The sequence below is a fragment of the Chiloscyllium plagiosum genome, unplaced genomic scaffold (genome assembly GCF_037043375.1).
Source record: "Chiloscyllium plagiosum isolate Xiang-an unplaced genomic scaffold, Cpla_swu_hap1 HiC_scaffold_10, whole genome shotgun sequence".
Classification (NCBI taxonomy): Eukaryota; Metazoa; Chordata; class Chondrichthyes; order Orectolobiformes; family Hemiscylliidae; genus Chiloscyllium; species Chiloscyllium plagiosum.
In genome coordinates this window covers 69,074,225-69,086,995 of record NW_028270148.1, presented here as the reverse complement: position 1 = coordinate 69,086,995, position 12,771 = coordinate 69,074,225, and the positions used below count along the sequence as shown (strand labels likewise).

Below are 12,771 nucleotides of genomic sequence, written 5' to 3'. Positions count from 1 at the left end.
ATAAAGTTAAGCAAGAGATGAACAGATTTTGAATTAGTCAACTAAATCTTAACCAAAGCGGATAGAGTGGAATCAGTAGATGTGTTGTATTTAGACTTAGGGTAAGAGTTGGAGATAGTAAATTAGCATGGATAGAGAATTGGTTAATGGGCAGGAAATGATGAGTGGGGATAAGAGGTTCTTTTTCATGACCAGTGGGTTCCTGTGCTGGAACCACAACTGTTTACAATGTATATCAATGACTTGGAAGAAGGAAGTCAGTGTCTTTTTGCTGATGACACAAAAATAAATAAAGACAGATTGCAAGAAGGATAGAAGCAATTTACAGAAAGATAATGATAGGTTAAGTAAGTGGGCAAAAAACTGGCAAATGGAATATAGCATGGGAAAATGTGAAATTGTTTATTTTGCAAGGGAGAACAAAAGAACAGTATTATTTAAATGGAGGAAAAACTGCAGAAAATTGTAACATAAAGGGATTTGAGAATATTTGTGCAAGAAATGCAAAGCTAACATACAGGTGCAGCAGGAACTCAAAGGTTAATTGAATGTTGGCCCTTATTTCAAGTGGATTAGCATATGAGAGTAGAGAAATCTTATTGTAACTGTACAAGATGCTGGTGAGACCGCAGCTGGAATACTGAGAGCGATATTGGTCCCTGTATTAAAGGAAAGATATTATTTCATGGAGGCAGTTCAGAGAATATTCATTGGGATAATTCCTAATATGGAGGGATCTCCTTATAAGCAATGATCGAAGAGGTTGGGACTCTTCTCACTGGAACTTAGAAGAATGAAAGGTGACCTCATTAAAACATATAGGACTCAAGTGGATTTGACAGGGTAAATGCTAAGAAGATGTATCCCCTCATGGAAGAGTCCAGGACCAGAGGGCATAGTCTCAGAATTAAGAGATGTGAATTTAAGACCTGTGATGAGAAGGAATTTCTTCTCTAAGGGTTGAGTGTCTTTGAAACTCCTTGTCACAGAAAGCTGTGTAGACAGAACCCTTGGTTCTACTTAAGGTTGAGTTGGATAGATTTGTGATCAGTAGGAGAGTCAAGGTGGCCAATGTGGAGGTTTATGTGCATTGGTAGGAAAGCGAGGCATTGGCTATTTTCTAAGTAGGGAAAGCCTTTAGAAATCTGAGGCACAAAAAGAAGTCAGAATTTGTGTTTCTGTTAAAGTTAATATGCAGGTTCGTTAGGAAGGCACATGCAATGTTAGCATTAATTTTGACAGGGCGAGAATACAAGAACAGAGAGGTACTGCTGAGGCTGTATGAGGGCTCTGGTCAGACTGCATTTGGAACATTGTGAGCAGTTTTGAACCCTGTATTAAGATAGGATGTATGAGCCCAAACAAGGTTTACAAGAATGATCCTGACCATATGTCACAGTGCCACTACCTTGGGTGGCTTCATCCTGGAGGTACAGGACATACCCATAGATGGTGACAGTCATGACTGAGGAATTGAAAGGTATGACCCCCCACCACCACCACCAAGACCAAAAAAGCCCAGATGTTGGTCAGGAGAGCTTTTGTGATTTTCATTGATGTTTCTAGTGCGTAGGTCAATGCCATGTGTTCTGTCCATTTCCATTCCTTTAACATACAACTGTATCTTCAAAGTAAAGCAATTTTACTTCAAAATATTTTCATATCTGTCAGCCTGATTTGATGTTAGCCTGGGACCATTGATCAATCTCGCCATGCAGTCACAGACCCAAACCCACTTTTGTGACAATGTTGTTTTACATCGACTTCAATTAATCATTATCGTATTACAAATAATGGTCATTACCTATAACTAAACTACAACTAATTTTTGAAAAATAAGCTTAGTTTCCATGGTTTCAGAACAGTAAAATTCCTTGCCTTCTTTCATTGACTAATTTTTCCAAAATTACATTCCCTCATCAGGCTTGCAAATGTTATCAGATTTCTAAGTCAACTTAATCTTTTATCTTTTTACCACTGATCTTTGGCTCTTCTCCTTGTAGTCTCAGTAAGGTATGATGTGTGCTAGAGATATCTCTTGAACTTTTAAACTCCAAATTAGGAAGAATAGAGTGATGTTTATTTTCGTTGGCAAAAGTCGAATTGAGTTGAGAGTAGAGTCATTATAGATATACAGCACGGATACAGACCCTTCGGTGTAACTTGTCCATGTCGACGAGATGTCCCAACCCAATCTAGTCCTAACTGCCAGCACCCGGCCCGTGTCCCTCCAAACCCTTCGTATTCATATACCCATCCAGATGCCTTTTAAATGTTGCAATTGTACTAGCCTCCACCACATCCTCTGGCAGCTCATTCCAAATACACACCTCCCTCTGCATGAAAAACTTGCCCCTTAAGTCTTTTTCATATCTTTCCCCTCTCACCCTAAACCTATGCCCCCTAGCTGGGAAAAGACCTTGTCTATTTACCCTATCCATGCCTCTCATATTATTCTAAACCTCTATAAGGTCACCCCTCAGCCTCCAATGCTCCAGGGACAACAGCCCCAGCCTATTCAACCTCTCCCTATAGCTCAAATCCTCCAACCCTGGCAACATCCTTGTAAATCTTTTCCGAACCCTTTCAAATTTCACAACACCCTTCTGATATGAAGGAGACCAGAATTGCACGCAATATTCCAACAGTGGCCTAACCAATGTCCTGTGCAGCCGCAACATGACTTCAACTCCTGTACTCAATACTCTGACCAATAAAAGAAAAGCATACCAAACACCACCTTCTACCTGCGACTCTACTTTCAGGGAGCTATGAGTCTGCACTCCAAGGTCTGTTTGTTCAGCAACTCTTCCTAGGACCTCACCATTAAGTGTAGAAGTCCTGCTAAGATTTGCTTTCCCAAAATGCAGCACCTTGCATTTATCTGAATTAAACTCCATCTGCCACTCCTCAGCCCATGGGTCCATCTGATCAAGATCCCATTGTAATCTGAGGTAACCTTCTTCGCTGTCTGCTACACCTCCAATTTTGGTCTCATATGCAAACTTACTAACTGTACCTCCGATGTTCATAGCCAAATCATTTATATAAATGACGAAAAATAGTGGACCAGCACCAATCCTTGTGGCCCTCTACTGGTCACAGGCCTCCAGTCTGAAAAACAACCCTCCACCACCACCCTGTCTTCTACCTTTGAACCAGTTTTGTATCCAAATGGCTAGTTCTCCCTGTATTCCGTGAGGTCTAACCTTGCTAACCAGTCTACCATGGGGAACCTTGTCGAATGCCTTACTGAAGTCCATATAGATCATGTCTAACGCTCTGCCCTCTTTGTTACTTCAGAAAATTCAATCAAGTTTGTGAGACATGATTTCCGATGCACAAAGCCATGTTGACTATCCTGATTCAGTTCTTGCCTTTCCAAAAACATGTACATCCTGTCCCTCAGGATTACCTCCAACAACTTGCCCACCACCGACGTCAGACTCATCAGTCTATAGTTCCCTGGCTTGTCCTTACCACTTTTCTTAAATAGTGGCACCACGTTAACCAACCTCCAGTCTTTTGGCACCTCACCTGTGACTATCGATGATACAAATATCTCAGCAAGAGGCCCAGCAATCACTTCCCTAGTTTCCCACAGAGTTCAGGGGTACACCTGATCAGGTCCTAAGGAATTATCCAGTTTCATGCATTTCGGGACATCCAGCACTTCCTCCTCTGTAATATGGACATTTTTCAAGATGTCACTAACTATTGCCTACATTCTCTCTCTTCCATGTCCTTTTCCACAGTAAACACTGATGCAAAATACTCGTTTAGTATCTCTCCCATCTCCAGTGGTTCCACACAAAGGCTGCCTTGTTGATCTTTGTGGGGCCCTATTCTCTCCATAGTTACCCTTTTCTCCTTAATGTATTTGTAAAAACCCTATGGATTCTTCTTAACTCTATTTGCCAAAGCTATCTCATGTCCCCTTTTTGCCCTCCTGATTTCCCTCTTATGTGTACTTCTACTGTCTTTATACTCTAAGGATTCACTCTGTCTATCCTGTCTATACCTGACATATGCTTCCTTCTTTTTCTTAACCAAACCCTCAATTTCTCTAATCATCCAGCATTCCCTACCACCTACCAGTCTTTCCTTTCACCCTAACTGGAATAAACTGTCTCTGGACTCTAGTTATCTCATTTCTGAAGGCTTCCCATTTTCCAGCCATCCCTTTACCTGCACACGTCTGCCCCAAATCAGCTTTTCAGAGTTCTTGCCTGATACTGTCAAAGTAGCCTTTCTCCAATTTAGAAATTCAACTTTTACATCGGGTCTAATGTTTTCGATCACTATTTTAAAACTAATAGAATTATGGTTGCTGGCCCCAAAATGCTCCCCTATTGAGACCTCAGTCACCTGCCCTGCATAAGTTCCCAAGAGTAGGTCAAGTTTTGCACCTTCTCTCGTTCGTACATCCACATAGAATCAGAAAATTTTCTTGTACACACTTAACAAATTCCTCTCCATCTAAACCCTTAACACTATGGCAGTTCCAGTCTATATGTAGAAAGTTAAAATCCCCTACCATAACCACCCTACTATTCTCACAGATAACGTAGATTCTTTATAACTGGGGAAGAGAATATGTAAGCAGATTATGGAGGTACAGATTGGAAATTAGAATTATACTTTTTATTTTTGAAGACCTGAATGAATCGAAAAGGTAAATACACTTTTCAAAATCTTGTGACATTTTAAAATGTTCCATTACTCATGAAAAGGAGAAACATGATTAAAACTAGCACAGGTTTCAGATTTTAAAGATAAGTATACATGCAGATAATCACATAATCTTTAGAATGCACATTCACAACCTGTTGAGGGCAATAGAACATAATTTCTGGAATTCTCCATCCCAAAATGCTAACCCAATGCTATATTTCACCTGACTCTCCTCACCACATATCCTGTTCAATATGCTCTCTGACTGAATCAGTATTATTACTAGGGCGGATTTAACCTTTTTATTTAAATGGGTCTGCCATGTGCAAGTCAACAGCATAAGGGAGGTAGAACATCACAATTGTCTGGAGTATAACAAGTGAATTAGAAAGGATGAAATAGTTTTAATTTATGGTGGCAGTGCAGAAGTTTATTAATATGTGTATAATAATTGGAGTGATAAATTTTAGCAAGCTGTTTAAGTGAATTCTGCACTTTGTATTTGCCAACTTTAACCCAATGCCTGGGAAGTTTAAATGAACCTCAGCACTTTATGCTCTGTGTAATCATTCAAATTACTTCATTATTTCTGTCCAGAGGTAGGCAATTCAAGTGGCAGTTCCTATTTAATTTTTTTTTGCCTTCTTCCATTCTTAGTATTCAGACGACATAAAGCATAAAACAACACTACTGGAACTGCAAAAGATGTTCACGTATCTCATGGTGAGTATTTTGTTGGCTTATAAGTAGACATACAGAAATAAAATATTGTGGATGCTGCAAATCTTAATAAGTAGTATTTGAAGATACTCAACAGAATATGCTTAATAAGCTAACAGATAAGGTGCATCTACAGAGTAAGAAGCAAGTTTACCATTTCATGTCTGTGATCTGCTGTCAACATTAGGAATGTGATGAATTGGAAAAGTTAGGAACTTATTGAGCTTGGAAATGTCAGCAAAGCAATGAGCTTGTTACAAGTGAGAGCAAGGAAGGTAGGATAAAGATCAAAAAGAAAGCTGGTCAGTAGTATTGAATTTGTGCATTTTTGAAAAAAGATATTTTGTCAAAGCTTTTCATGTTGCGCTCATCAGGACAACTTTCAAGAAGAATTAAAGTAAAGAGAAACAATCTTTATGTTGTAGAGGAGGAGAGTATAAATCGGTTAGCAAGTACACTCTGAGGTGTTGACAACTCATTTAGTCTGACTTGCAGTGTAGGGCACTTGTGCATACTGGAAGCTACAAATATTAATGCACAGGGCCTTATCCTTTGCAGGCAGAAAGAATATGTACATTGCACCTGTTTGAACTCGACTCAAAATAGGTGACAGTCTCTGGTTAATTTCTCAGGGCAATACCTTGATAAATCAGAGTCAATCTGCCTGGTTTAACTGTCAGTCATCATAAATTGATCCATCCTCCGTGAAAAAGCCTCTACCAATCAAAACGCTGCTTTCATACAGTGTAAATGTTTTCTCTTTGGCATTTCTGTGAATTGTCCTGTTCAGTGCAAGACAGAATGTCGTTTTCCCAGAAATATGAAAGGGACATTCTCTAATAGAGTGAAAGACAGGAGAGATTGTGATCTAAGTATGCCCAAAATGTATGGTAACAAATAAACACAGTGTCTAAGGGGTCATAAAAACAGAAAATGCTGCAAATACTTAGTAGACCAGAAAACATTAATGGAGAGGAATAGAATTAATATTCATTTCGGTGATCATCAACTGAGTTTCCCTTCATAGATGTTGCCTGATATGTGGATAATTTCTACGAACAGATTCTGGCCAAAAGGAAAAAGAGTGAGAAACATTTAGAAATAATCAAAACTTCAAACAAGAAGGAAATAAAACAGAGCTTAAGACCTCAAGTTGTTGATTTTAGTATTGGAGTCCAGGGCTTATAAATGACCAGTTGAAAGATAAGACCAGAAGATGCAAGGGCATTCAGCCTATCGAGTCAAAAAGTGTGGCATTGGAAAAGCACAACAGCTGAGGAACAGGAGAGTCGACATTTTGGGCATTAGGAATGTTAGGTTGGGGAAGGCAGTTGACAGATAAATAGGAGAGTGGGGTGGAGGGGAGGTAGCTGATAGATAGATGCAGGTGGGGGGGGAAAAGATGCAGGTGGGGGGTGATGGTGATAGGCCAGATCTCCAGTATTTGCAGTCCTCACTTTCTTGCATTCAGTCTATCGAGTCTGCTTGGCCATTCAGTGAGATCATGGCTATCTGATCCTCAACTCAATTCTTCTACGTTTTTTCCATAAAAATCTGTCTGTCTCAGTCTTGAATATATTTAATGACACAGGCTTGATAGACCTCTAGGGAAATTAATTCCACAGATTCATTGACCTAAGTGAGAAGAAATTTCTCCTCATCTCTATCTTAAATGCACAACCCCTTATTCTAAGACTATGCTGTCTGGTACTAACCTCAAGAAAATTACACTACTAACTGCTGGGACTGTTTTTCCTGGAGCATCGGAGGCTGATGGCTGACTTTATAGAGGTTTATATAATCATGAGGGGCATGGATAGGATAAATAGACAAAGGCTTTTCCCTGGGGTTGGGGAGTCTGGAACTGGAGGGCATAGGTTTTAGGTGAGAAGGAAAAGATATAAAAGAGACCTAAGGGGCAACATTTTCACGTAGGGGGTGGTACATGTATGGAATGAGCTGTCTGAGGATGTGGTGGAGACCATTACAATTGCAGCATTTAAAAGGCATCTGAATGGGTATATGAATTGGAAGGGTTTAAAGGGATATGGCCAAGTGCTCGTTTCAGTAAGGGGTCATATATTTCAGTCTTCTATATTTCAATGAATACAGGCCCAATCTACTCAACCTCTTCTCATCAGACAGTTCCTGCTTTCCTCATATCAGCAATGTGAACGTACTGTGGACTATTTCCAATGCCTGAATCTGTTTTCTTGGATAAGTCACCCTAAACTGTTCACAGCTGGAAATGTGTTGCTGAAAAAGCGCAGCAGGTCAGGCAGCATCCAGGGAACAGGAGAATTGACGTTTCGGGCATAAGCCCTTCTTCAGGAGAAGACCTCACTTTCTCCCTAAACTGTTCACAGTATATTCCAGCTGTGGTCTGACTAGTGCCATGTATAGTTTTTGCAAATTATGCAAGGTTTTAAACTCTACTCCCTTTGAAATAAAGGTCAACATTCCATTTACCTTCCCTATTATCAGCTGAAATTGGATGCTAGCTTTTTGGGATTCCATGAGGATTCCATCCCTGTTCTTCCTTTTAAATAACATACAGCTCCTTTATTCTTCCTCCCAAAGTGTATAACCTGTCTGTAAAGATGAAGCATTTATTGAAGTGCATTGAAGTACTGCAAGTAACTGAGGATAGTAGGATCAGAGTCGGAGAAAGATGGAGAATTAAAATGGCAAACAACAAAATGCTTGGAGTCTGATCTGTTGAGATTTTTCAATAATTTAAATTTCAGTTTGTTATAATCACTGACTTGCTACATTGAAAGAGGAGCCCATTCAGCTCAGTGTGTTTGCACCAGCTGTTTGTTTAAACCGTGTAACCTTGAGCTATTCTTCATCCTTTTCCCTTCAAACCCAAATGTTTTATTCAAACAATCGTTTAAAAGCTCTTCAATGTAACATCACACATCTTGGTAATTCTTCAGAGTTAAAAATCACACAACACCATGTTATAGTCCAACAGGTTTATTTGGAAGTACTAGCTTTCAGAGCACTGCTCTTTCATCAGGTAACTAGTGGAGCAGGATAATAAGACACAATTTAGAACAAAAGGTCACTGTGTCATGCAATTAAATGATCTATGGAACAAACCTAGATTGCTGTTAAGTCTTTCATCTTTTAGAATGGGTTGCAGGTTTTGATTCATTAATATGTAAATCCCAGAACTACTTTCAAGTCACAGTCTCGAGATAATTTAAGGTTTTATTAAAAATAGTGACATCTCAGCTCAGACAGTGTATTAAAGGTGTGAGGTTAGAGTCTGTATCCCAATCTTGAGTCAGACTGGTTCTATTTCCAAAGTAGGAATCTATAAAATGGTATATGAATTGACTGCCTTCAGGTTGTGTGCCTTTTGAGCAAAAATAGAATATATCTACAAATACAATTCTGCAAATGCAAATTCACCACAGATTTTTGTTTGTGTGAGGGAAAGAGAGAGAGAGAGAGAGAGAGTGAGTGTGTGAGAGCGTGCGGGTGAGGGAGTATGTGTTTGCATGTCTGTGTGCTTGGTAGAAGTGTGTGTGTGAGAGATAGAGTATAAGCCTGTGAGAGGGTGAGTGTGTGGGAGTGTATGTCTGAGAGAGTGTGTGTATGGGAAAGGGTTTGTGTGAATGTGTGAGTATGTAAGCGTGTGTGTGTATGTATGTAGAGTGTATAGTATAGTGGGGTCACCTGTAGTGTGACATGAACCCAAGGTACCAGTTGAGGACATCTCCATGAGTACCGAACTTGGCTATCAGCCTCTGCTCAGTCACTCTGCGTTAGTGTGATACTGAGGTCCGCCTTGGAGGATGGTCACTCGAAGATCTGAGGCCGAATGTTCCTGACCGCTGAAGTGTTCCCCAACTGGGAGGGAACATCTCTGTCTGGCGATTGTTGCATGGTGTCCATTCATCCATTGTTGTAGCATCTGCTTGGTCTCCCCAGTGTACCTTGCCTCAGGGCATCCTTGCCTGCAGCATTGAGATAGACAACATTGGCTGAGTCATATGATTACCTACCGTGTATATGGTGATTCTATACAGCATATAACAACTCGCTATGGGAAGAAGTTTTGTTTCTTACATTACAATTGGTCTTTTGTAAATTACTTTAAATCAATGACCTTTCATTCTAGATCCTTTTGAGTGGGACTAGTTTTTCCCTATCTACTCTGTCCAAATTGCTTATGATTTTGAAAACTGCCATCTTAGCCCTCTCTTCTACGTGGAAACCAGTCCTGACTTCTTCAATGTATCTTCATAGCTTAAGTTTCTCAGATGAACTATTGTTGTAAGCCTCTTCTGCATGTTTTCCAGTTAGTTCACATCCTCCTTAAGAAATATGGCATCCTCAAATATAGACAGTACTCTCTCTCAAGTCGAATTGGTGTCTGTCACAAGCTCAACATAGTTCCTTGATCTTGTACGGTATGCCCTATTTTAAGAAAAAGCCTAGGATATTGTATACTTCAATTCTGTATACTACTTTCCACCTGACCTGTCACCTTTAATTGCATACATACGTATACACCCAGGTCTCTCAGCTCGTATATATGTAATAGCTGGGACACCTGGGTGTATACACCCAGGTTTATGCTGCCATTCTTTTGTATCCACATGGCTGCTGTCCCTTTTACTTGATAAGCTTTGAATTTTGCTCATACGTCTGTTATATGGTACAGTATTAAATAACTATTTCAAAGTCCATGTACGTCACATTCAGCATTACACTCAATCCTCTGTTATTTCTCCAATAAACTCAAGCAACTTTGTGAAGCATGATCTTCCCATTAAGAAATTTTCACTGATTTCATTATTCTTTCCAATAGTTGTCATAAGCCTTTAATATCACAATCACCCTTACTTAAATATTCCCTCACTGACATTTGATCTACTTGATGCACCTCATTCTCAAGAACCTTCTTTAGTTGTGCCTTCTTTCTTATTGGACTACAAACATTCCTGTAGAAAACTCATCCAAACATTATTTAGGAGCGCTTGTCCCACTCTGATCTTTGCTACCATTGGGTAAAAACAATGACTGCAGATGCTGGAAACCAGATTCTGGATTAGTGGTGCTGGAAAACCACAGCAGATCAGGCAGCATCCGAGGAGATTTTACTGCTCCTCAGATGCTGCCTGAACTGCTGTGCTTTTCCAGCACCACTAATCCAGAATCTTTGCTACCATTATCTCAATCTACATTGAGATCATTAAAGTCCCCCATTATGACCACGCTATAATGTTTTTAACTCTCTGTAATAAAAAATGATATTGATACCAGCAATGAATTTAACATTCTAAATGACCAATTTCTTTTGAAATATCTGCTTGTTTAGGAAAGTGAGCGCAAAGCATATAATCCACGACCTTTCTGCAAAACCTATACTATGGACAAACAACCATTGAACACAGGAGAACAGAAAGATATGACTGAATTTTTCACTGACCTGATTACAAAAATTGAAGAAATGTCCCCTGAACTGGTAAACTTGAAATACCTTTTTGTAGTTGTTTCATACCATAAAGGGAGGGTGTCATTGTCTAAAAGTATCCTCTTAACTTTTTTTTAATATTAGAAAGACACGGTGAAAAGCTTATTTGGAGGGGTTATAACAAATAACGTGGTGTCATTGGTAAGTGTACTTAATTTTTGAACATTCAGAAGTTTAATTAAGCAGTTCCATTATGAAAATAAATTATCTATGATAAATACTGAAGTTGTAACTTTTCTTTAAATTCAGGATTGCGAACATGTCAGCCAGACAGCTGAGGAGTTCTACACAGTTAGATGCCAAGTGGCTGATATGAAAAACATTTATGTGAGTTATGTCTAATTTTGTAAGGTAAAATAGTGCAATATCTGAATTAACAAAGATAAAATTAAGATACATGATTTTCAAAGGCTGCTAAAGTGGAAACATTGCAAGACAATTCAACTTCCTCATCATAACCTCGCATGTCACATTTGTTTAATATTTTCAGAATAAAACATACATAATGTTGAATAATGTTGTAAGAGCCCTTTTATTATTTTGAAAAACTTAAAAATTCATGAATAAATGTCATGGTATTTTATTCAGAGAAATAATGACTCCTTTAAAATCCACATAGTGATGTTTCTTGTCAAAAGGATTGACTTTTTACAATAAATTGTGTTCTGAACTATGTGCCTTTCTCATCACATTGGTACTTTATTCACCAGAAGAGAAAATATGCCGTGATTACATTAAAATTGTAATGTGCTTACTAATGTTAATCCGTGCTTAAAATATCTTGAAGTCAGTAGACAATGTTTTTAATTGTACAGTACAACGTTTGTTTTTGATATATTTTTCTGACTTTATTGTGGCCCACTTGGTCGCACTCTTGCCACTGAGGCACAGGCTTCCAGGTTCAGATCCAACTCTTGGGTTTGCACACACAATTGATGCTAACACAATTCACTGTGGAAAGAGTGCTGCACTGTTAGAGGTGCCACCTTTTGATGAGATGTTAAACCAAGGCAGATAGGTGTAAAAAGTTCCACGGCATAATTTCCAAGAAGAGCAGACAAGTTTTCATAGTTATTTTGGCTGATATGTGTCATCAAATTGGCATTACAAAAGAACAGATTATCTGGTCATGATCGCATTGTAGTTCACTGTATGCATGCACTTCAAAAAGTACTTTGGTTATAAAGTGTTTTGAAATGTCTGGTAATTATGAAAGATGCTTTATAAATATGTGTTTCGCTTTCTAGGAGTCGCTTGATGAAGTTACAATCAAAGATACTCTGGAAGGTGATAATATGTACACTTGTTCCCAATGTGGAAAGAAAGTACGGGCTGAGAAAAGGTTCGATTTCACAACAAATATATTTAGATGCTTTAACTTAACTGCTCCATAAGAATATCCTTGACTGTATAGTATTTTTACATTGCTAAAATAAGAACAAAGTTGAATCTTTGTGGATCTATTCATCAGGAATGAATACACAAGAAGTAAAACTTAGAGATAATGTATTTTTATGAGGTATGAAAAGAGGGTACTGACTAATTGGACCATAATTAGCGTGGAGATACAGCAGGAATTGCTAGTCTTAGTTGATCAAACTCATACTAGTCTAGTAGATTGTCTGCTTGATTAAAGCAGTACCCTGGGGAGTGTAGCAAAGATTGATAGTCTGTATAGGCCCTTGTCAGCTCTTGGTCTACGTTACTAGTCTGAGTGAACAAGGATTAACAGTTCCTACTGCAACTTGTGCCAATCATGATTCTGTCACCTAGTACCTTCTCATGCTGTACAAATTGCATAGGGGGTCAGTTAGCTCACTTGGCTGGACAACTGGTTTATGATAGAGTGAAGCCAGCAGTGTGGGTTCAATTCCTGCACTGACTGA

General features: G+C 38.9%; 1 protein-coding gene across 6 annotated transcripts in view; it reads left to right on the top strand.

The window, feature by feature from the left end:
* usp34 (ubiquitin specific peptidase 34) overlaps nt 1-12,771 on the top strand; it is a 381,006-nt gene that overhangs the window by 260,369 nt on the left and 107,866 nt on the right. For all 6 annotated transcript variants that reach the window (XM_087991428.1, XM_087991429.1, XM_043696074.2 and 3 more), the window contains 5 exons: nt 5,332-5,397; nt 10,730-10,876; nt 10,970-11,026; nt 11,135-11,212; nt 12,133-12,227. In XM_087991428.1, coding sequence (XP_087847554.1) covers nt 5,332-5,397; nt 10,730-10,876; nt 10,970-11,026; nt 11,135-11,212; nt 12,133-12,227 — 443 coding nt within the window. The remainder of the gene's footprint in view (nt 1-5,331; nt 5,398-10,729; nt 10,877-10,969; nt 11,027-11,134; nt 11,213-12,132; nt 12,228-12,771) is intronic.